The 21,790-nt window shown below is 48.2% G+C and overlaps 1 protein-coding gene across 1 annotated transcript in view; it reads right to left on the bottom strand.

Moving 5' to 3' along the window:
- The window catches only part of SLIT3 (slit guidance ligand 3), a 725,929-nt gene extending 705,231 nt beyond the window's left edge, over positions 1-20,698 (bottom strand). Inside the window, exon 1 of the mRNA XM_055421786.2 lies at positions 20,085-20,698. Coding sequence (XP_055277761.2) covers positions 20,085-20,281 — 197 coding nt within the window. The 5' untranslated portion in view covers positions 20,282-20,698. The remainder of the gene's footprint in view (positions 1-20,084) is intronic.
- Between the last annotated feature and the right edge of the window lie 1,092 nt (positions 20,699-21,790).

Below are 21,790 nucleotides of genomic sequence, written 5' to 3'. Positions count from 1 at the left end.
GCTTTTGTTCGCTAATGCCTTTCTACAACCCTTGGCGACAGGCAATGCCACCTTGATTTCACCAGGAGAAAACCAAGACTCAGACACTTGCTGGGATTACACATCCTGCAAGAATGCATCCACAATTCAAACTCAGGTCTTTCTTCTGAGTCCCAAGCCCTGCTGTTCTTGTAAAGCTGCCAGCTTCTCCTGGTAGTCTCTTTGAGCCTTCATTTGGTGAAAGGAGAGGTTGGATCAGCTGATTTTATGATTTTTTTCCAGCATCCTTATATATCAAAGTAACAGCAGGGGAAAAAAAAAACAGGATCATATACTTTCAATTCCACTGAATTCAGTATCCTTAGCCATGTGGCCAGAAGCTTTCTCTATTTCGGGTTCCATTTTTCCCCCTTTTTTTCTATTTCTTTCCTTAGTCCTCAGTACATTTCCTAATTAATCACTCCCACTTAATTTCCTAAAGCAATCACATCCTCCCCGCAGGCAAGCGGCCTCACCTCAGGCAGAAGCACACACACCAGCTGGCCCACAGCTACGTGGGAGTGTGCGAGCAGCTTTTGGACAGAGACCAAAGAGTGGCACAGACACAGGGAAGACGCGGCTCAGGAGCTACACTCGGAGAACACGCTCCCATCTCAGGGACACGCGGGTTTCCTGGTGAGCAAAAGGACAGGAGGTGCGGTCCTCCAAGGAAACCCCGAGGTGCAGAAGATCCGGCTAGAGCATCCCGGGGATGCAGGGAGGCTGCCGGCGGCTACTGTGTGATGCCAGGCAGGGCGATGCTGGCGAGATAGGAAGGCTTAGGTTCCACTCCCAGCTTTGCTGCTTATCTGTTGTTTGAATTTGGACAAAAGCTTTCCTTTGGGTGAGCCTCAGCTTTCCCATCTTTAAAATGAAAACAGTAATATATGCCAACTCTGTGCAGTGTAAGGAAGGAGCTGCAGATAGGACAGGCTAGAGGAGCCTGGCAGATGACATCCTGAGGAAAGCTGGGCTGAGCAAAAGAAACGTAATGATGCCAAACGGCAGCTAACACACAGTCTCAGCACTGGGGTCACAATAGGGAGCGGAGAGACTGTGGTGAACCCCAGACACGCTGCACCTGAACGCTGGCCAACCGCTGCCCTGGAGCCAAGCTGGCCCCTGCCACCAACATCTCCAATTCTTCTTAAGAAAGAAGGCAGAAATAGAATTTTGTTTGAATTAACTCAATCTTGAAATGTTGAAAAGCAATTGACACTAGGGCTTCTCTAGTGTCCACTGGCGGGGCTCAGGGGAAAAGAATTAGCCTGCCAATGCGGGGGACATGGGTTCAACCCCTGGTCCAGGAAGAGCCCGCATGTCACGGAGCAACTAAGCCCATGTACCGCAACTACTGAGCTCGCGTGCCTAGACCCCTGCTCTGCAACAGGGGAAGCCGCTACAGTGAGAAGCCCGGTACATAAACAAGTATCAAAAAAGAAGACAGAAGCTGACACCGAAGAACACCAACACATGAGTCAACATCACGTGAACGAAGCACAACACTCCGGAGGACTGGCTCTGGTCCACTGGCCCTGGGCTCGCAAACTCTGTCAGTGTTAAGTTTTAAGGGAGACAGTGTAACACATCAAGCACTTAGCTATTCGAGTAACACACAACAAACCCTCAGTAAACGCGGGCGTGGGTGTTATCACTGTTACACTAACTTCTCTGTAACTCAGACCCCATTCCTCACAGCGACACACGAGGCTCATGGCCATCTGAGCACACCCCTGAGGGCGCTACGGGTGGACCACTGTGCACGCACCGGTGCTTGATGAACGGAGACACACTTTGCTGAGATGGGGAGGGCAGTGGTTCTCCACTAGAGGGGATCTAGTCCCCCAGGCGACATCCGGCAATGTCTGGAGACATGTCTTGGTTGTCAAACTAGGGAGAGGTGCTTCTTCAGTCCAGCCAGTAGAGGTCAGGGATGATACTAAACACTATAAAATGAACAGGACAGCCCACAATGACAAGAAGATATCCCACTCAAAATGTCAACAGTACTGAGGTAGAAAAGCCCTGGGTAGGTAGACATTTTCCCTTTGCATCCTCTTTGCAGAAAAGACTTTATAAAGGTAGTGAAAGTGTTGGTCGCTCAGTCACGTCTGACTCTTTGTGACCCCGTGGACTCTTGTAGCCTGCCAGGCTTCTCTGTCTGTGGAATTCTCCAGGCAAGAACACTGGAGTGAGTAGCCATTCCCTTCTCCAGGGGATCTTCCTGACCTAGGGATGGAACCTGGGTCTCCTGCATTGCCGGAGGATTGTTCTATCATCTGAGCCACCAGAGAAGCCCCTTATAAAGACAGAGGTTTGGGTAAGTTTCTACAAGGCAAGATATGGGAGACTCTGTGGGGTAGGAGCTAACGGGGTGGCAGATGCAAGAAACAGCGTACAGACACATAGACAGTATCTCCTCTAAGAGTTTCAAGGCCCTGCTTTCACTCTGCTTCCTACAGATTCTTTTCATCCTTGTCTGAATAACAGTCACAGCGACATATTTCCTTAAAAGATACTGTTGAAGCTGCACCAGCTAGACAACAGGATCCAGGGAAACTGAGAACTTGAGAGCTGAACTGTGTGAGGCAAGGCCACGCTGCAGGCTGCAGGGCAGACCTGGGAAAGAATCCTCTGGGATCTTAATCCAGGTCCCTTGGAAAGACATCATTCCATTCTGCTGTTGCCATAGTAATTATAAATCAATTTCATCTACCCATTAAAGCAGTTAGTCCATAGAATGCTCTCAGAAAGCATTGTTGAACTCGCCCTAGTTATTCCATGGATGTGAAAGTAATCACATTTTTGTATATTCTATAATTCTGGCTACACTTGGCCTTCACCTCAAGTGGTATAAATAATCAGGGTTATATTGCACCGTGGCTGTCACGCATTGCTATGACTACTCAAAACAAAGAAAACTGTGCTAGAAGCAAAAGCAAGTGATTAGAGCTCACCTTAAGAAGGAAACGGAAAGGAGAGTGACTTTTATCAATCCTTATATAAAGCTACCTAACTTGGGGAGATAGTGAAGGACAGGGAAGACCAGCCCGCTGCAGTCCATGAGGTTGCAAAAGGTCAGACACGACTCAGCGACTGAATAACAGCAACATGATGCTAAGTGTTTTACTTAACATCTCATTTAGTATTCTCTATAATTGGGAAATTTTCTTTAGGTCAGTTTTCCGAAACACTGCTGCACATCAGAAACACCTGGGAACTTTATAAAAATCACAACATCCAGGAAGCACCTCAAAATCATTAAAACAGAATCACTAGAGATGGAATCCAAGGATCTGTAATTTTTAAATCTTCCCAGGTGATTCTAACACACAACCAAGTTTGAGAATCTGAATTTCAGGACTCATTACCATTATTTTACAATGATGCTGACATCCTAAGAGCAAAGTGAACTTGCCTAAGGGCACCCAGCTGGTGAATGGTAATACTGTGATTCAAACCGGGGTCTGCCTTTCTCCAAATGCCAGGCATAATCTTTCTCATTATGCCACTTTCTCCCCGAAGTTTGCTGTCTGTGGCTTTCTCAGTTAGAGTTATTTGGTTGTAAGTTTGTAATCTTCAGCAGATGGTAATTCACTTGAAGGCATAAGGGTCTTCTGGAGCCAATGGGAATCTTAAAATCAGGTCTGGGGAAGGGAAAGCAGGGATGTTTGGTCCCTGCACAAGTACTTAGATGATATGGCAAGACATCATGTCCAACTTCTTTGTCCCTCTGGTTCAGATTCCAATGCCAGGAGGAAGTCCCAGATAGACCTGACTTGGGTTATGAGCCGATCCCTTGACTTGGAGAAGGCAAGGTCCCTGATTACAAATCCACAAGACTGTACCCCATGGGGGCAAAAGAGAATATTCTTCTAGGAAGTGAGGCTGAATCCTCGGCAGCTACAACACAACAAGTCTCCTCTGATTGAGGGGATGGAGGGACTCACAAAAGCATGAAGACAGAAGACCATCTCACAGGTACACCATGAACCTAAGAGCACGTGTGTGTGCAGGTACACTATGCACCTAAGAGCACGCGTGTGTGCATGCTCAGTCACTCAGTCGTGTCTGACTCTCTATGACTCCACGGGCTGTAGCCCGCCAGGCTCCTCTGTCCATGGGATTCTCCAGGCAAGAATACTGGAATGGTTTACCATTTCCTCCTCCAGGAGATCTTCCTGACCCAGGGATCCGACCCACGCCTTCTGCATTGGCAGGCAGATTCTTTACCACTGAGCCACCTGGGAAGTCCATGAACCTCAACCAGAACATAGCAAAAACCCAGAAGTCCATGTAATCATTGAAACAGATAGTGTCATTCAGAATAAAATTGCCACCCAGAAAAATGACTGTGAATGGCTCCAAAATCATTGGCAAAATATTGTGAGTTTGTGCATTCTTCTAAGAACAAGGTCAATTTATTTGATCAGATTATCTAGAATTATAGCTAAAGAGCTAGCACGTTTGCCCAGTTAAACAGCAGTGGGCTTCCATGGTGCTCAGACAGTAAAAAATTTGCCTGCAATGCGGGATACCTGGATTTGATCGCTGGGTTGGAAAGATCCCCAGAGAAGGAAATGGCCTCCACTCCAGTATTCTTGCTCGGAGAACTCCATGGACAGGGGAGCCTGGTCCTGCAGTCCATGGGGTCTCAGGAGTTGGGCCTGACTGAGTGACTGACACTACTGCTCTACACAACAGTAAGAAAGAGTATAGATGCAAAAGGAAAAAGAACTACGGGCTATCAGTGAAGGAGGTCAGGGGGCGCTCTGGGGTCAAAAGCAAAAGGCCAGCTGCAGAAGTATTCAAACAGAGCACTGTCCCTCAATTCAGTTCAGTTCAGTCGTTCAGTCGTGTCCAAATCTTTGTGACCCATGGACTGCAGTATGCCAGGCTTCCCTGTCCGTCACCAACTCCCAGAGCCTACTTAAAGTCATGTCCATCGCGTCAGTGATGCCATCCAACCATCTCATCCTCTGTCATCCCCTTCTCCTCTTCCTAGCTAGCACTGTCCCTAGCTGGCTCCTTACCAAAACAGAACCAGCTCTCTATCCCATGAGGGTATCCTCCCAGATCTAGACATCAAAAGACCCTAGAATGCAGGGACTTGGAAAACGAGGCTATTGTGTAATTAAATATATAATTATTCAAGGCATAAATCTGTGGATGATTCAATTTACAAACAAGAGAACTACAGTTGTTAGCTGCAGCTGCCCAATTTATAGGTACTATGTATTAAGTCTCTACTAAGTGTCAGGGACTGAGCTAAAAGCTTTAGTTGATGAATTTCTCATCCTCACAATAACCCTAAAAGGTATTTACCATTATACCCGTTTTACAGATGAGGCTCCTAGGACTCCACATAATAGAAGGACTGTCTATTGATACAGGATAATAAGCAGTGTACTTGAAACCAGAGCTGCCAGCGTGAGCATCCGAGTGCTTGCCACAGTGCCAGGATGCCTCACAATGCCCATTAGCATCAACTACATTTTGGGCATTTTGTTAATTCTTATAGCAGTCCTTCAAATAGGTATTATTGTCTTCTTTTTTTTTTTTTTAATAAGAAAACAGTCTAGAAAGACCATTATTGATAATTTTACAAAGGGCACATTTTTAGCCAGGTTTTTTTTTCAATCCAAATCTCTTTGGCTTTAAAGCTAAGGGACTTTACACCAAACCTCCTGCCTATCTAATTCAATTTTATTTTTTTAAATGCGTTGACTTGGTTTTATTTTCACAAGCATTGTACTTAAACCCATAGAGAAACACAGCCCCTGCCCTCAAGAAGCTTTTAATCTTGTTGGGATATTAGTTACAAAGTATGGAGAATAAACATGATAACTATATGACTATTAGGTTTTATAAACATGGCCACAGTTCTTTGGGACTTCTTCCTTCCAGAAGTGGTTCCTCCTCTTTAACCTGGGCTAGTATGCCTTGTTTACAGCAATAGAAATCACAAAAGGGACACTATGTTACTTCTAAGGTTAGTTTATAGAAAGTCATGTTGCTCCTGGGTTATTTACTGACCCAAGGGTTCTTAGAGTTCTGAGCCTCCATGTAAGTTAGATCACTCTAAGGACCCCCTGCTTCAGGGAAGCTCAGGCCACATGGAGGGGTTATACATGGGCACTTTGGTCAACAATCCCCACAGAGCTGTCTTCAAGTTAAACCACCTGGGTGCCAGACATATGGGTGAACAGCCTGAAGAGGATTCTAGTATCAACCCATTCAAGTCTCCCACAGTCATTCCCTTCTCTCTATGACATGTCACACATCTGGAAGCAGAGACGAGCTATCCTACAGAACCATGTCCCACACCCCGACCCAGAGAATCATGGACCGTAATAAAATGACCATGGTTTTACAACACTAAGTTTTGGCAGTGGTTTGTAAATCGACCATGCATGCATCCTTAGTTGCTCAGTCATGTCCGACTCTGGGACCCCATGGACTGAGGTCCACCAGGCTCCTCTGTCTGTGAGATTCTCCAGGCAAGAATACTCGAGTGGGTTGCCATTCCCTTCTACAAGGGATCTTACCGACCCAGTGATCAAACCTCAGTCTCCTGTACAGCAGGCAGATTCTTTACCTTCTGAGCCACCAGGGAAGTTCGAATCAGCCATAGTAATCAGAATAATAGCTTTTAAAGTGGTTATTTAAGACCAGGCATGTCCTCTAAGCTTGACACGTAACACCTCATTTGATCCTCCCACAGCCCAAGGACACAGGTGACTATTAAAGAACATGCCCAAGACTGCTTAGCTAGTTCAAGCCCTGGCCACACTAACTCCAGCGTCAGTACTGTGAACTGCTCTGCTACAGAGGGAGGGACATTCTGCCTGTGCAGAGTCTACAAAGCCCAGAGCCAATCAGTTTTCAGAAACACTGACTGCTATTTTTGACACTAAACATCTTTTTCTTTCTTAATTTCAGAAGGCTTACTGGGGAACTGAGCTAATTATTTGAGCCTTAATCAAGGACCAGCCACTCCCTGAAGCAGCTGTCCTGGCCTCTTGATTGCCTCTAGAAAGTCCCTGGGGTTGGTTACTTGTTGGCTCAGGTCTAAACCCCAAATCCCAGCCCGAAAAGTGAAGATGTATAGGGTTGAAATGAACCTTGGAGATCTGCCAGCCTCCTCCCTTTGTCCCCTTAAAAGATGAGGAAACTGAGGCCCAGAGAGGTCAAGTGACTTGTCCAAGGTCACACAGTATGTCAGAGGTGCAGCCAGGTCTCCAAATTCCCAGGCAAACATTCTTTCCACCACACCATTCTGCAGTCGCTAAAAATTCCCCAGAGCTGCCTCCCTCAGCCCTCCGCTTGACAAAGCTGTTTCCCCCACACCCCCACACAACTACACACAGCCACATTTGGCAAGATGTGCTATCAGCCCCACTCTGCTCATGAAACACCGTTTTGCAATGGGGCCTCCTTGTTCGTTAGCAACACAGACAAAGGAAACTGTAGCGCAGTCTTCTCAGAAGGAGATGTCTCTTGTTTTAAAACGGGAAGAGGGCTTCCTGGCTGAATGTGGCTTGAATCAGCATGCAGCTCCAGTCGGGAAAAAACCTAGAGGAGGTTTCGATCTTTGCAAAATTTCTAGAACATATAAGGAAGGCACATGGCAAGAAGAAGCTTAAGGGAAGTGTCTCAGTATTAAAATGTACGCCTGAACAGAGTAAACAAAGCAGATTGGTTACCATCTTGTGGCATGAAGTAATTAGAAGCGGGGCGGGGGGAGCATTAGAGACATTAAAACCTCCCATGAAGTAACTGGCCTTCCCATTTTGGATTTTTTCTCTAGTCCTGGTTCCCAGCTGTGTGTATGGTTGTTTGTTTGTTTTTTCCCTTCAATCTGGGATCCTCCCTTTCTATACCTTAATCAAGCTCCTTTGGTGCCTCTCCCCTTGGGTTCCACAATATTCCTTATTTATTTATTTACGACTAGATTTGGTCCCTTCTTCTGTCTCCCTGGTTTCTCAGATTGGCAGAGGCTTCCGACAGCTCTGAGTGATCATTATTGAGGACCAAATGCTGTGATTGAGGCTGAAATGAAAGCAGGACAGACTTCTCATGAGGGCAGCTCACACCACAAAGCTGGGGTCCCCTCTGATTACAGTTCTGAGACACGTATCTGTCCGGGTGGGTTGAGATCAGTGTGAAGCAGGTAGACCAGATGATCTCCAGAGCTACTTGCAAAGTTTGAAAGCCTCTTAGCTAGAGAAGGGAATGAGGGGGAGGGATAGAACCAAGTTCCATGGCAGAAATTCAGGACTTGTAAGCTGGCAGCAGATGGAGAGGAAAGTGCCAGTTTCTAGCAGGAGGAGATGTACTGCATACATTTCTCAGGGCTACTGCAAGCCCCAGGTCTTCCCTTCCAAAGGATCAGCTGAACGGCGCCCAGGAACCACACAGTCAGTCATACGTACAAGCACAACCTGAGTTCTCCAAAGAAGAAACTGGCCCAAATGGAAGTTCTCAGACCCTTCCCCTCAAAGCTGTCTTCCCCATCACCTACCCCACTCCCAGGCAAACCTGTCCAAACAGCAACCTGTGGTCCAAAGCCCCCTTCCTCATTCTCCCCTGGGGAAACTCCTGCTTGCTTTGTTACGCCTCAGAGAGAAGACTGGGGGGATCAGCACCAGGGAAACCATGTCCAGCAGTCTAGTTAAGCTAGGGCGGCCCGGGAGAGGAAGCTGGCCTCCCAAAGGAGGCCCTGCGTCTCCTCATGGCCTCAAATGCTGCTGCGCTGTGTGTCAGTGCTTATGAAATGCTTCTCAAATAAGGTCAGTGTTCCATGCAGAGGCAGGACTCTAATAAAATGCAGAACTTGTGCTATTTGCCAGCTAGCTGCGGAGGCATACTTGAATTCTTTCTCGGATACAATTGTTCTCATATTAATATTTTCCCCATGCGTTTTTTTTTTTCCAAATTCTACTTGTACTTTTTTTTTTATGATGTGTGAGTTTTCCTACATATTGTACCCAGTAACAGGGATGAGTGGGGCTTGCTTTCACCAGTGGTTCCTGAATGCTCGATGTCTCATCCTTCATTTTCCCCATCACCCCATAAATCTCCTTCTCTCTGAACCTAGCTTTCAGGTGGCTTTCACCTTGTCAGTCACCTGGTGGGAAAGCTCAGCCCAGATTGAGTTCCCTATTATTTTGAGCTATTCCGGTTATGAGGATATTTCAGTTGCTTTAGTCATCATTCTATGCTGCTGAACTGTGCTGTGCTCCGTTGTGACAAACTCTTGTGATCCCCTGGATGGCAGCCCGCCAGGCTCCATGGCATTTTCCAGGCAAGAGTACTGGAATGGGTTGCCATTTCCTTCTCCAGAGGATCTTTCCAACCCGGGAATCGAGCGCACACCTCTTGCATCTGCAGCATCGCAGGCAGATTCTTTGCCCCCTGGGAAGTCCTGGTCATCATTGTTCAGTTCAGCTCAGTCCCTCAGTCGTGTCTGACTCTTTGTGACCCCGTGGACTGCAGCACGCCAGGCCTCCCTGTCCATCAACAACTCCGGAAGCTTACTCAGAATCATGTCTATTGAGTTGGTGATGCCATCCAACCATCTCATCCTATCATCCCCTTCTCCTCCTGCCTTCAATCTTTCCCAGCATTAGCACTCGATAAATAGCTCCCTTAAATGACTCCATCTTTCAAGGAGCCCCTTACATGGTTCTACTTTCTTGAGACCGCTGGTTAGTAATTACTCAGGTGAAAAGTTCTCTCAACTCTACCTGATTGGGTTACTGGTGTTGGTATGAGGCTCTATTTGCATTTGTAAAAGACGAATCTTGATAAATGAAAAGGAAAAGCCCAGTCAAAATTCAAAAACATGGGTGACCCTGAGCAAGTCCTTTGAATTTGCTGTTTCCTCACCTATAAATATAAGATGCTAAGATGAACCCTGATCATCTTTTAGATGCAGGATTTAGCTGATAAAGCTCTTGTGGGCAGCATCAGTAAGTCATTGCCACAGCACTAGATTTAGGAGACATTTGCAGACATTTGATCTCATTCAAACTCTGCATCAGTGCCATGAGAGAAGTGTTATTCCCACCTTTCTAAAGGTTACAGATGAGACAATTAAGCCTCCAAAATATACTCCTGTAAGTTTCTGCAGTTAAAAAAATGGATGGAAACCAGGTTTCTCCCTAGGTCTTTTTCCTCATTAAAGGTTATGTCAAACTGTACTCTCCACTGGTTTCACATTAACACCTCTTCGAAACTTCACATATAAAACACTTTCTACCTACATTACAGAGCTTGGCAGAGGTGCAGGGGAGCAATAGAATATCAGGAAGGACTAGATGATCCAGAAACTTTCATAACACATTTCTGAGCAGGATAGCTCGCCAATGAAATCATCATTGCTGAGTTTTCCAATCACAGAAGAAGCCGCTCTATTCTCTGCTTGGGTTGCATGGAGTTTAGAAGCATGTTATAGTCATCATTCACAGGGGTCAGCCCCAGAGGACCTCTCCCCACCACCATGGGCATTAAGAAAGACTTCGTGTGGCCCTGAAGATGAAGTCTCAGGCTGTCTGCAGGACACAGCCATGGACTGGCAGTCTCCAGTCTCCAACTAAGGTCCAGGCCACAAAGATACTCCTGAAATACAATCTCAGGAACTGAGGTTTAGATGGTCAAAGTCCAAATTCAGTACTAGGCAATGGAGAGCTACCTGCAGGGAAGGACTGGGTAAGAAGCCAAGCTTGGAAGGGTCAAGACAGGGGCCAGGAGAGACACACAAGATGCGTACACCCATGGTCAAGCCCACAAACTTCAGATGGGAAGAGACCACAGACACACCATGCAGACGGGTCTGAGCTGGGGCATCTACTAATTGAGGGCTGGGGAACAAGGAGGGGGTACACCGGGAGCAGACAGAGACTAGGGAGGCTGAGAAACGCAAGAGGCAGTCAAAGTGGGTGGTTCAACGTGCTGGCAGACTTTCAGGAACCACACTCCATGCTGTTGCCAAAGTGCAGAATGAATCAGGGGTCAGGAACTCAGACTGGCATTTCGGACAAGAGAAGAGGAATCTGAGCCCACACAAGCAGCGATAAAACCATGAAAAGTGAAGTCGCGTTCATTCCAGTGAGACTGCATCTTATACACATCCTGTACCCGCAGGACCCAACCTCAGGGTGGCAGGAGTCCAGAGATCACGGCTGAAAGAAGGTGAGTGGTACCACCACCTCGAAGGGAAGACAATCCCTGGCAAAAGCTAGGCAGATACTCATGGGGAAAACGCCCGCCAAGAAGGCTCATCAGGGGACTCCCCTGGTGGTCCAGCAGTTAAGACTTTGCCTTCCACTGCAGGGTACAGGTTCAGACACTGGTCAGAGAGCTAATAGCTCACATGCCTTGTAGCCAAAAATCCAAAATAAAACAAACAAACAAAAAAAGCAGAAGCAATATTGTAACAAATTCAATAAAGACTTTTAAAAAAATGGCCCACGTTAAAAAAAAAAAAAAAATGAAGCCACATTAGAATGTTCTTGGACGGTTGTTCCCCTCAACTCTAAAATAAAAAATCATGGTAATTAGTCACATAACAATGGTGATATTTTCCCTAAGACTGGGTTTAGTCCTAAACACCCTGAAAGCCCCCGTTAGATAAAACTTTCTTAAGAGCAGCCCCAATCATGTCAAATGGGGCTCAGGCCCTCTTAGGTTTCTTATAACTGTGAACTCTGTGAATCTAAACTACATTCCTATTTCTAGCCATGGGAACCCACTTCTCCAATTCAAATGTCAACTACTAATACGTCCCCAAACTAGACAGGCTAGCTCTTGCCAGGTGGCCAGAACATAGCACCAGAGCCCCTCTCAGGATACCCTGCATCAATAGGTTCTCACTGATTCAGCAGGATCTTGCTTTTTTCCCTTCTGATCATTCTTTGAGAACTAGGTTTAGAAGAATGGACAAGGGTGTGCTAACTTAACTTGGGGAAAGGATAACGTGACCCGTGGTGGGAGTGCAGACCGGAGACCAGGCTGCCTGGACAAACCCTGGCTCTACACCTCCCACCTGGGGAAGGGACCTCTCCGACTCTGTTTCCTTATCTATAAAACGGGGACACAGGAGTTCCTGTTTGGCATGATGGTTTGAAAATTGAGTCTATGCATGTCAAGAGAGAGAGCGGCACCAGGCCCAAACAAGAGCCCCAGGAACAGGCGCGGTGGTGCTGATGGAGAGCACCGGTGCCACTGCCGCCAGTGCTTACAGGGGCTTCGGGGGCACCTGCACACGTCGGTCCTCTACACCGCGTCCTGCATCATATTCATCACCCGCTTTTCCAAGCAACTGGGATCCGTACCAGTGCGCACCCCAGAGAGTCAAAGGAGTCACTTTGAAAAACAGAAGTTCTCAGATGGGCCATGCTGCTGAAAAGAAGGGCCTGATTTCTCAGGCTAGAATATTTCACAGGAGAGAATAACACGCATACACACATACACACACACACACGCACACACCCCACATTGCAGGCTGATGGTGCTTCTGGCACCAAACTTGACAGAAGAAGGATGAAGCAAAAGTCATGAAGGAAAAGGCTACAAGAAACCAAGAGTACAGAGAAAATTCAACACACAGGGGAATTAAATATTAATAGGAAATCATTCCAGAGAAAATACGAACAATAGAACTCTAGGGAAAGAAGATGCTACAGGCCAATAAGACCTCGAGATTTGTATCTACCCCAGCCAGGAAGAACAGGACAATGTACTTATGTAATCTACACCCCAGACCATAGAAAGACATGGAAAAAAACCGAGAGAACATTGCTGACTATATTGACAACCTGGATAAAGATCTATAGGGCAAACTCACTAAAACTGCAGAGGAAATGAGGAGAGGAGTGGTTAATATGCTGGAAGGAAAATCAACAGAGAAATGCTCCTGAAAAGCTGGTGAAACTATTTGCCAAAATTTAATTAGGATAAATGCAAAGTGTTGTACTTAGATGCCAAAAGTCAAGTGCACAAGTCGAGGATGGGAGAAAATAAGGTCAACAGTATGGAGGACGGGAAGACACAGGGACAGTGAACAGCAAGGTCCGAATGAGCCAACCCAGGGCTGAGCCAAGTGAGGAGGCCCTGCAGCGGGCACGGACAGGAAGCAAGACAGTGAGGGAGTGGAAGGCCCCATGCAAACTAGTGAAAGGCAAAGAGGACTGGGATCTGTTTAAAGGAAGAAAACTATGAGAGGAGAGCGTGCTTCTCTCGAAGTCTAACACACACAGAATAGCTGAGGTAATTATGAAAGTTTATAGAAGAAAAGAGAAGGCCTGGGTAAGTGGGTGGTGAGAAACACAACAGCAGTAAGATGTCTGAAATCCTATCATTTGGGAAAAGGATTCTGCTTGCTCTGTGTAATAACAAGTAAAGGGAGATAAGTCCAACCCCCAAACAAAGAAACATTTTTTCTTAGAACTGCTTTTAAAAATGGAATAAATTGCCTTAGGAAGAACTGAGGGCCTCACCACTAAATGTAATCAAACAAAGGAGAATGACCGCTTTCCCCCAAATTATGCTGCTGGAAGACCAACCTGCACATGGTCGAAACTTGGACAAGAGGACCTCTTTCAACCTCAACAGTCTATATTTTTCCAGATGAGGCTTTATCTTGAGTGTGCTCCAGAATGAAGGCTGCAGTCAATAAGAACTGTGACAAGCACGGTAATAGGTGTATGTATGGAGGATGCGCTGGGATTCGGGCAGTCTATACATCTGATACAGCGTCCCGTTTGAGGATGATTATCACTCCCAGTTTATAGACAAAGACACTGAGGTGACCAGTTAGTTAAACAGGGAACCAGGACTGGAGCCCCATCTGGCTCTGAAATCCACACCTCTACTCACAAAAGTATTCCTTTTCCACTTCTCAGTCTGCTCGGTATTGAGGATCTTTCATCACACACACTTGACACTGTTTCTGGGGGAATGGCTGGACCAAGCACGGTGCCAGTAACAGAACCACGAAGACCACAGAGGGTGGGAAGCAAAGTGGAGCCTTCGGCAGACCGGAGCGAGCAGTAGTTTCACAGTACCGTCTAGGTCCCCCAGCAGAGTTCTCCCCATCTGAGTAAAATGGATTTAAGTCTGGAGAATAATGAATATAATTGGGAGCCTCAAAAAAACTCAACACCAGAAACCACAGCAGGGCACCCTCGGATCTACTCTATCCAGAATTAGTAGTGCTTCAGAAAGTCTCTCAGGAAAAAAAAATTATCCCTTGTTTTTGTTTGTTTTTTGTTTTTCCAGCAGTTAAAAAAAGGGTTAAGACCACCTTACATAACAAGGGTGGAGCATGCTAGTAAATACAGCTGTTTCAAGTAAAAGCAGTAACAGAGGCAGACAAGGGAATTCAGTAAAAGTAGGTATTTAGGCAAAGACAGAAGGAATAAGCATTGAAAAAATAAAGTCAGGGCCAAAAATTCCACATGAAAATCCTACCCCCTCAAAATAAATAAATAAAATGCATTCCTTATTTAAATATTCCACAGAGCAGCATACTCATGGAAAAGATATGAACCACTTCGACTGTAATCTCATTTTTACAGAACAGAGGCCAACCTGGGCTTAGCTGGGGAGGAGTGGGAGGGAACCGGGCACGAAGGGATTGGGCACGGCCTACGTGCAGGCAGGGAACTTGCCCTGACAGGCACACTTCGAGTGGACATCTTAAAACTTCCAGCTGGATGAGGCCCGAGATGAAGAAATGGAAATAGCCACTGTGGTCACAATCATTAAGAGTTTGTGGAGGCCTATGTGCCAGGTACTGTGTTAAGCACTTCCGGTACATTATTTCATTTAATTGTCCCCCAAAGAACACTGACTCTGCGCCCTGTAAGATAAGGAATGGTAGCTGGAAAAGCAACATGCTGGGCACTGTGCTGAGTGCTTCACATGGATGCCTTGGGCCACATGCATAGCATTCTGATGGGCCAGTGTGAGCGCCATCCCTGTATACAGTGGAAATATGGTGCAAAGGGATGAAACAGATGGCAGCCCAGAGGAGTGGGGTGACCTGTCCCAAGTGCAACAGCAAAGATGGAGCAGAGCCAGAATAGAGCTGTCTGTCTCCAGAGACCAGCCTGGGCCAGGAGGCATGGGGCTCCGAAATCATCTTGCATCACCCACTTAGTGCCAAAGACTCCCCAGCTCTCAGACCTGTTGTTCTCGCTTTCCAGGAGAGAAACAACTCAATGGCAACAAAGCGAACTGGAGAGAAACAAACTAACAATCAAAGTAGCAAATATGCAGAAATAAACAAGGCCCAGCTCATGTGCAAAAGCAAAACTGAATAGCGAACCTACAAATCCATGGATTAATACAAGCAGAGCAGCGATCAAAAACCACAGAGTGGAGGATAATGCTGATAAGCTTCTGATCAGGAAGTCCTGCGGTTTAAGCGATCGGGATTTCTAGCTCTTTTCATGGGCATGTGCACAGTAGGAGTTTTGCAAGGTTGCTTAGCAACGCCTGGCAACCAGACTCCGGAATGGATCACTCCTTGGTTACTCTAGTAAAGCAATAATTTTAGTTCATGAAAGCTAAATTTTAGAAACCCTTAATAACTCCTATAATAGGTTACTAGTAAGTAGCCTGCAGCCATACATAAAAATGCAAATCTATAACCACTCAGCTTTCACTGAACCAAAGAAAGACGTGTACTTTTGAGATTCATCATTAATTTATTTAACACATACTTGCTGAAAACCTACTATGTGCCAGACTCTGTTCTATGCTGTGGGAAAGAGGCCCTTGACAGTTCACCAGTGAACTACAGGCTATACACGAAAAAAACATGGGCTGGACTAGAATCCTAGTTTTAGGAAAATGAGGCCCAGAGAAGGAAAGCAATCCATTCTAAGTTGCACAGCACCCTACAGGATATTTTCAGCTGCTTATGTCCCACCCGGTAGACTCAGCAGGAAAACACTGGTCCCCTGAAAAGGCCACATTCCCATGGTTGGTCCAGAGAGGCCCCAGGATCCACCAGTTTGCCTCTTGGTCCTCTGAGCTGGCCTGGAGGGCTGGGAGGACCAGGATGCAGGGCCTGGCTGTTGAGCATCTTGGAAAGTCTCCCACTTGACCTCAGGACCTCTGTGGTCAAGTAAGGGAAAGCCTATGACACGGTGTCGGTTTTTATTGGACCCAACCACCGGCGAAGCTTGCCGTCATCTGGAGTGATGGAGAAAATTAAGTTACCACATTCTCACGTTTCAGCCTTTAGCCCATATTCCTTCGCAAACAGGAAATGTTTATTTAAATACAGCAGTCTCCAGCATGTTCCAGAGCCAAGTGAAAAACCAAAGATGTCCACTCTTGCCCCACTCCACTGTTCAGGCCACCACCTCGCTGTGGGTGAAAAGCAGGCCTCTGCCTGCCTTTAGGCAGGATGGGGCGAAGGGACCCTGCGTGAGAGTTCATTTTCATCTGTCTCCTTCTTTTCTAGGCCGAGACTGTGGTTGGAGAAGAACTACATCTGTGGTCTCCTTTTGTACTCTGAAGGGTAACTGCAACATCTGTTTACTCTATGTTCCATGGTAAATGTTTTGTTTCAGGCACCACCATTCACTTCCTCTCCCCTAGTCCTCTATCTCTGCTCCGTGGATAATAAATTACACTGAATTCTCCTCTGCGTTTATTTTGCTTTCTTGTGGGTGTCACCTCCCCACTGAAGGGAAAAAAAATGGTCAGTAGTTTATAAACGGCAGAGAGTTTCTCCATGTGATGTGCTGGCATTATGGAGAGTATGCTAGAACACGGACCCCTAGCTCACAGATACCAGCTTAATTATGAACAATTTAACAGGCCCCATTCCAGGCCTGAAGCAAAGTCCAAATGGTGACTACATTATCCTCGTGCACATTTCCCTTAAAGGCATGCCATGGGTGGACACGGTCACAACAACAGCAGAGCAACAACCACACAAACACACCCCTTCATAAAAGGCTCTTTGGGAGACAGAACAGCAGGAATGCAGAAGAGAGAAAATGCTTCCTCTTTGTTATAAAATGCAACGTAAACATTTGAGATCAGAAAATGGCTTTTAGGAAGGTCCCGAGCATCTAAAGGCAGTGCTGACAAAAGTTGTTGCTCCTGTTTAGTCGTTCAGTTGTGTTTGACCCTTTGCAATCCTGTGAACTGTAGCCCACCAGGCTCCTCTGTCCATGGGATTTTCCAGGCAAGAAGAATACTGGAGTGGATTGCCATTTCCTTCTCCAGGGGATCTTCCGGACTCAGGAATCAAACCCCAGTCAGATTCTTTACCACTGAGCCACCAAGGAAGCCCCGCTGACAAAACTTAGCCACATGAAAAAATGAGCCTTGAGAAGTTGAAAGGGCTCACTAAAGGAAAGTTCCTTCTTCCATCCTTTGATTACATTCCTGAAGTTGGATTACTGGTTTTCCTCTCTATATGCCATGATTTTATATACAGTTACTGGAATGCAGTGGATGCTCAAGTTATGTTTGTTGAATGAATGAAGGGAAGAATGAATGACAAATTCCTCCCTAAAGAAATCCTTAGCATAACTCAGAAATTCCACCCCCTCCCCTCAAGAGTATGCAGAACTGAAATGTTACATGTGAGCTGACAGAGAGGGTGTGGGATGATGAAGGATCATTGGGACTGTTGTTGGAGGCTGTGCCTAATCCCTGCAGAAACTCTGACCCAGCCTGCCTGTAAAACCTTCCCGCACCCCCCAGCCCGAGGAGGAAAGAGACTAGATGAAAAGCCAGCCTTGGCAACCACCTCACCCTAATGCAAGCCCACCAAACGAGACATCAATGACCAGAACCAAGGGAGATGAGATTCACACATTCCAAAGCACCTCCTACTCTGCCAAAGCCTGCTGGTGGCCATGATGGCAGAGGCCCATGGGAATGCCCAGGACTCGTCTCTACCCAGTTTCTTCAATTACAGAGCAGATGGGCAGCCCCCAATTGCCTGGGTCTCCTGGGGGAGGCAGTGCAGTGGCATGCTGGCTGCAGAGCTGTGCCTGAAGCTTTTCAGGACTTCCTACATGCCAGGAGTAGAGGGGCCTACTCTCTTTGCTGTCTCAGACGTGCCACATGATTTTAAATATCAAAGAGACCCCAAACAGGAGCAGTAATGTCAAAGCAAGCGAATGTTTGCAGAGTGCACCTGAAGCAGCAGTAACAGTTGCCTATTCTAAGACCCCGGCCCAGGGAGAACCCTCCCAGGACCATCTGTTTACAGATCTTGGTCCAAGCTGACCCTTGTTCCAAGGATGTCCAGCAGAGGGGTAAGGGGTGTGCACTTGGGAGCCAGATATGCTCAAATTCAAACACTTAACTAGATACTACATGACCTTGAGCCAATGACAAAAAGGCTTAACAACAGTTAAGTGGAATAATAAGCATTACCTTTGTAACTAATAAGATGGTTGTAGAGATTCAGTAAGATAACACATGTAAACAAACGAGGCACACAAAGCACTCGTTAAACATTAGCTACAGTTATTATTTCACTCACTCATGCGGTTGGCCCTGGTGTGCGGAGGGACCTGAATTTAGTTTATCAGTTATAGGTTCCCAAAAACAGCACTAAAACAAGTTTTTCACTGGCCTGGTAGAATATAATGTCTGGATTCAGCTGTGGAAGCCTGGATTCTGGCCCTTTTATTGCCACCAACTTGCTGTGTGACCTTAGGCGAGTCATTTCACATTTCCAAGCAACATTTTTCCATGTGTATGCATGAAGGTTCAGCTCTATCCCTCTCTAGAACTGTATGGTTCACCCCCTACAGAATAATCACTGCACTTGTTGGGGGAAAAATGCTTTGAGCCAAAGGAAAGCAGAAAAAAGGAAGGCAATTCTACCGAGTCTCCGCTCGGGGAAATATAAAGAGTAGGCAGCAGAGAATGAAGTGACAGGAGGCGATTAACAGGAATAACACACTCTAAGACAGTCCATCTTAGTCTCTTGCCACTCTCCTCCAGACTACAGCCAGGAAGGCAGACTCTCAAAGAACCCTGCTCCTACTCTAGGACACGCGGGGAAGGGCAGTGGGAGGAACAAGACCCGCGGGAAGCTACCAGCTAGCGCAAACCCTCGCCCACTTCTGGGCTGTGTTCCCAGTCCCTTCCAACCCCCTCCACCGCTTCTCCTTCCTTCTCCACTCCCGACTGCAGGCTAGAAAGAGCCCACCCCAGTCCAAGTTTTGAAATTGGTCCGAGGATCAAAATGATAAATGTTTCCAAAACGTTGACATATGAAAAGTAAATATTTGGTCGCACAATTGGGGTTAAAACGAGGGTCACTCCACCCCACTCTCCAAGCGCCTCTCCTCTTGCTGCCAAGCCCAGGATCCGAGGCTGAGTGCGGTTTGTAAGATTATAGCGCTCGCTCTCATTTAAAGGGCTGTCAGCATTTCCATTCTCCGGCCCCGTTCGGAGAGGCATTTATAACCTAGCCATAAAAAATTCACCCGGGCTGCAACTTGGCATCTCGGAGGCTGCGCTCCACGCAGGGCGGATTTTGCAAGCGCCCACTCTGAACTGGTTTGGTTCCTCAGAAGTTAGACCTTCAGACACACTCTCAACTTTCCTCGCAAGGGCAGTCAGACAGCCGCTGGCCCATGCTGATCTCCGAGCTGGTCACAGTGTCTGGAGCCTGCTCTCCTAGTCCCCGTGCCTTGTCGCCCCATCACCCTTCCGCTTTCTTCTCTCACTCTTTAAATAGCGCGAACCCCTTCCTCTCACCCTAAGACCTCCCTGGCTGCAGTGTCATCTCCTCCCCTGCCTTCTGCCAGCATTCTCCTTGGAAACTGTCAGTTGGCCCTGCGTCTGGAACCCTTCACCCCTGGAGAAGCACTGCTCTTCGCTCATCACAGGGGGCCTCAAGCCCTCTCTCCCTTGACCTGTCCAAAGCCACAGACCCCCAACTTAGAGGGTGGAGGATCCGATCCAGGAGATGGGGAAGGCAGAGACTGCAACCAACGCGACCAAGGGGAAAGGAAGGATCTGGCGCGCCTGGTGGCCCGGGTCGGGTACGGCGGGGCAGGGGTACTCACAGGCGCTCGGCGTTGCGGGGGATGCCCCGGGGAACCGCCCGGAGGCCCAGCCCGTGGCAGTCCACGCTGGCGGCGGAGCAGGTACACTTGGTGGGGCAGGCGGCAGCGGGGGGCCCGCTCAGAACACTCGCCAACGCCAAGGCCAGCATCAGGCAGGCGCGCACGGGGGCGCCGGCCCCCGTCCGCCCGGGGGCCATAGTGTGAAGGGGCCCGCGCCCGGAGGAGGCTGCCTCGGCAGGGCAAGACGCGTGGAGCCCGCGGAGATGCGCTAAGAGCACGGCCGGCCTGGGGAGCGGGCAGCGGAGTTAGCGCGGAGGAGGAGCGAGCTCGGCGCTCAGGCGCACGGGGCGCGGGCGGAGCGGGGCGCGCCGGGCGGCGGCGGCGGCAGCAGCTCCATCGGCGGGGCCGGCGCTGCCCCGCTGCGCATCGCTCGGAGTGCCCAGGTGCCGAGCGCCCCCTGGCCCCACCGGACCGCGGCCCGGGGCGCGGGCCGGGTCGGAAACCTGGGGAGAGCGCAGTGGGGCTCGGTGCCCGGAGCGGTCCGGCTTGGGGCCGGGCTCGGGAGCGCGGCGGCGGCGGCGGCTGGGGCACGGGGCGGCTGGGTGAGCTGGCCGGCGCTCGCTCTCTCCATTCACTGAGCAGGGCAGACACCGGAGACGCGGGGCCCACCCCTCCCGCCCCCCCAAAAACGCCAGCGCCGCCTCCCATTGGCTGCGCCGCGCGTCATGTCGACTAAGTTGGGAACTTTGCAGGAGCGACCCGGGAGCGAGAAGGGAGGAGGCCACAGAGAGGAGGGAGAAGGAACGGGCGGGAAGAGGGGCTCGCTCGGCCCGCAGGGCCCCAGAACTGAGGCTTATTCACTCCAGGGAGCCAAGGACCGAACAGGCTGGTGATACATTTTCTTTATTCCGGCACTGAGCTAGGCATGCTACTTGCAGTTTTACCTTCTGTCACAACATCGTCCCGCAAGGGGGCATTTGTGGATCCCTATTTTATAGATTAAAAACTCAGAGCTCAGAGAAGTGAAGTGACTTGCCTTAAGTCACACAGCCAATGGGGACCCCAAACCGCGGCCCTCTCATTCACCATGTTTTACTTCACAGTCCATCAAAGCTGCAGCCCTGCCTCGTCTACAAAGATCCTCAAAGATCCTGCCTGATCTTGGCCAAGATCCACTTCTTCCTGAAGGACCTGTTGCGTTGACACGACTGCCCTGCGCGGTCACAAGTGTCAGAAAACAGCCACCTGAGTTGTTCAGGTCACTGTCGGTAAGCCCTACTTGGAAGCATTGCTTCTTTGCCCAGCCCCAACACTGGCTGTGCTGGTAAGAGTAGAGATGGCTGTGCCGTGGACCCCTGGATTGACAGTGCTGGGTTCCTAGGCCTTGAGCTTCTGCTTCCTGACAAGGTGACTTTGGGTCAGTCATGTCACCTGAATCTTGGTTTCCTCAAAGCAAGGAGGCCACATCACTGTCTGGGCCCGCCTCCCTGACTTGTCTGGAGCATCAAAGAAGAGAAAGTGTGTTTTTTAAACACTCATTGCATGCAAGGCATCCCTTTGGCCTCTAGTGCCTTCCTCTCCCAGTGCCCGCTCTAAATTGGCCAGGTCTGAGCTTTTCCAGATGCCGTGGTGAGGGCATGTGTTAGGGCCTCCATAAATACTTGTAGAAATGATTTTGTTTGTTTGTTTGGAGGGAGAGGGCAGGA

Source organism: Moschus berezovskii, chromosome 18 (genome assembly GCF_049115385.1).
Source record: "Moschus berezovskii isolate FMDL1 chromosome 18, NW_MosBer_1.0, whole genome shotgun sequence".
NCBI lineage: Eukaryota > Metazoa > Chordata > Mammalia > Artiodactyla > Moschidae > Moschus > Moschus berezovskii.
This window is presented reverse-complemented; position numbering and strand designations above follow the sequence as displayed.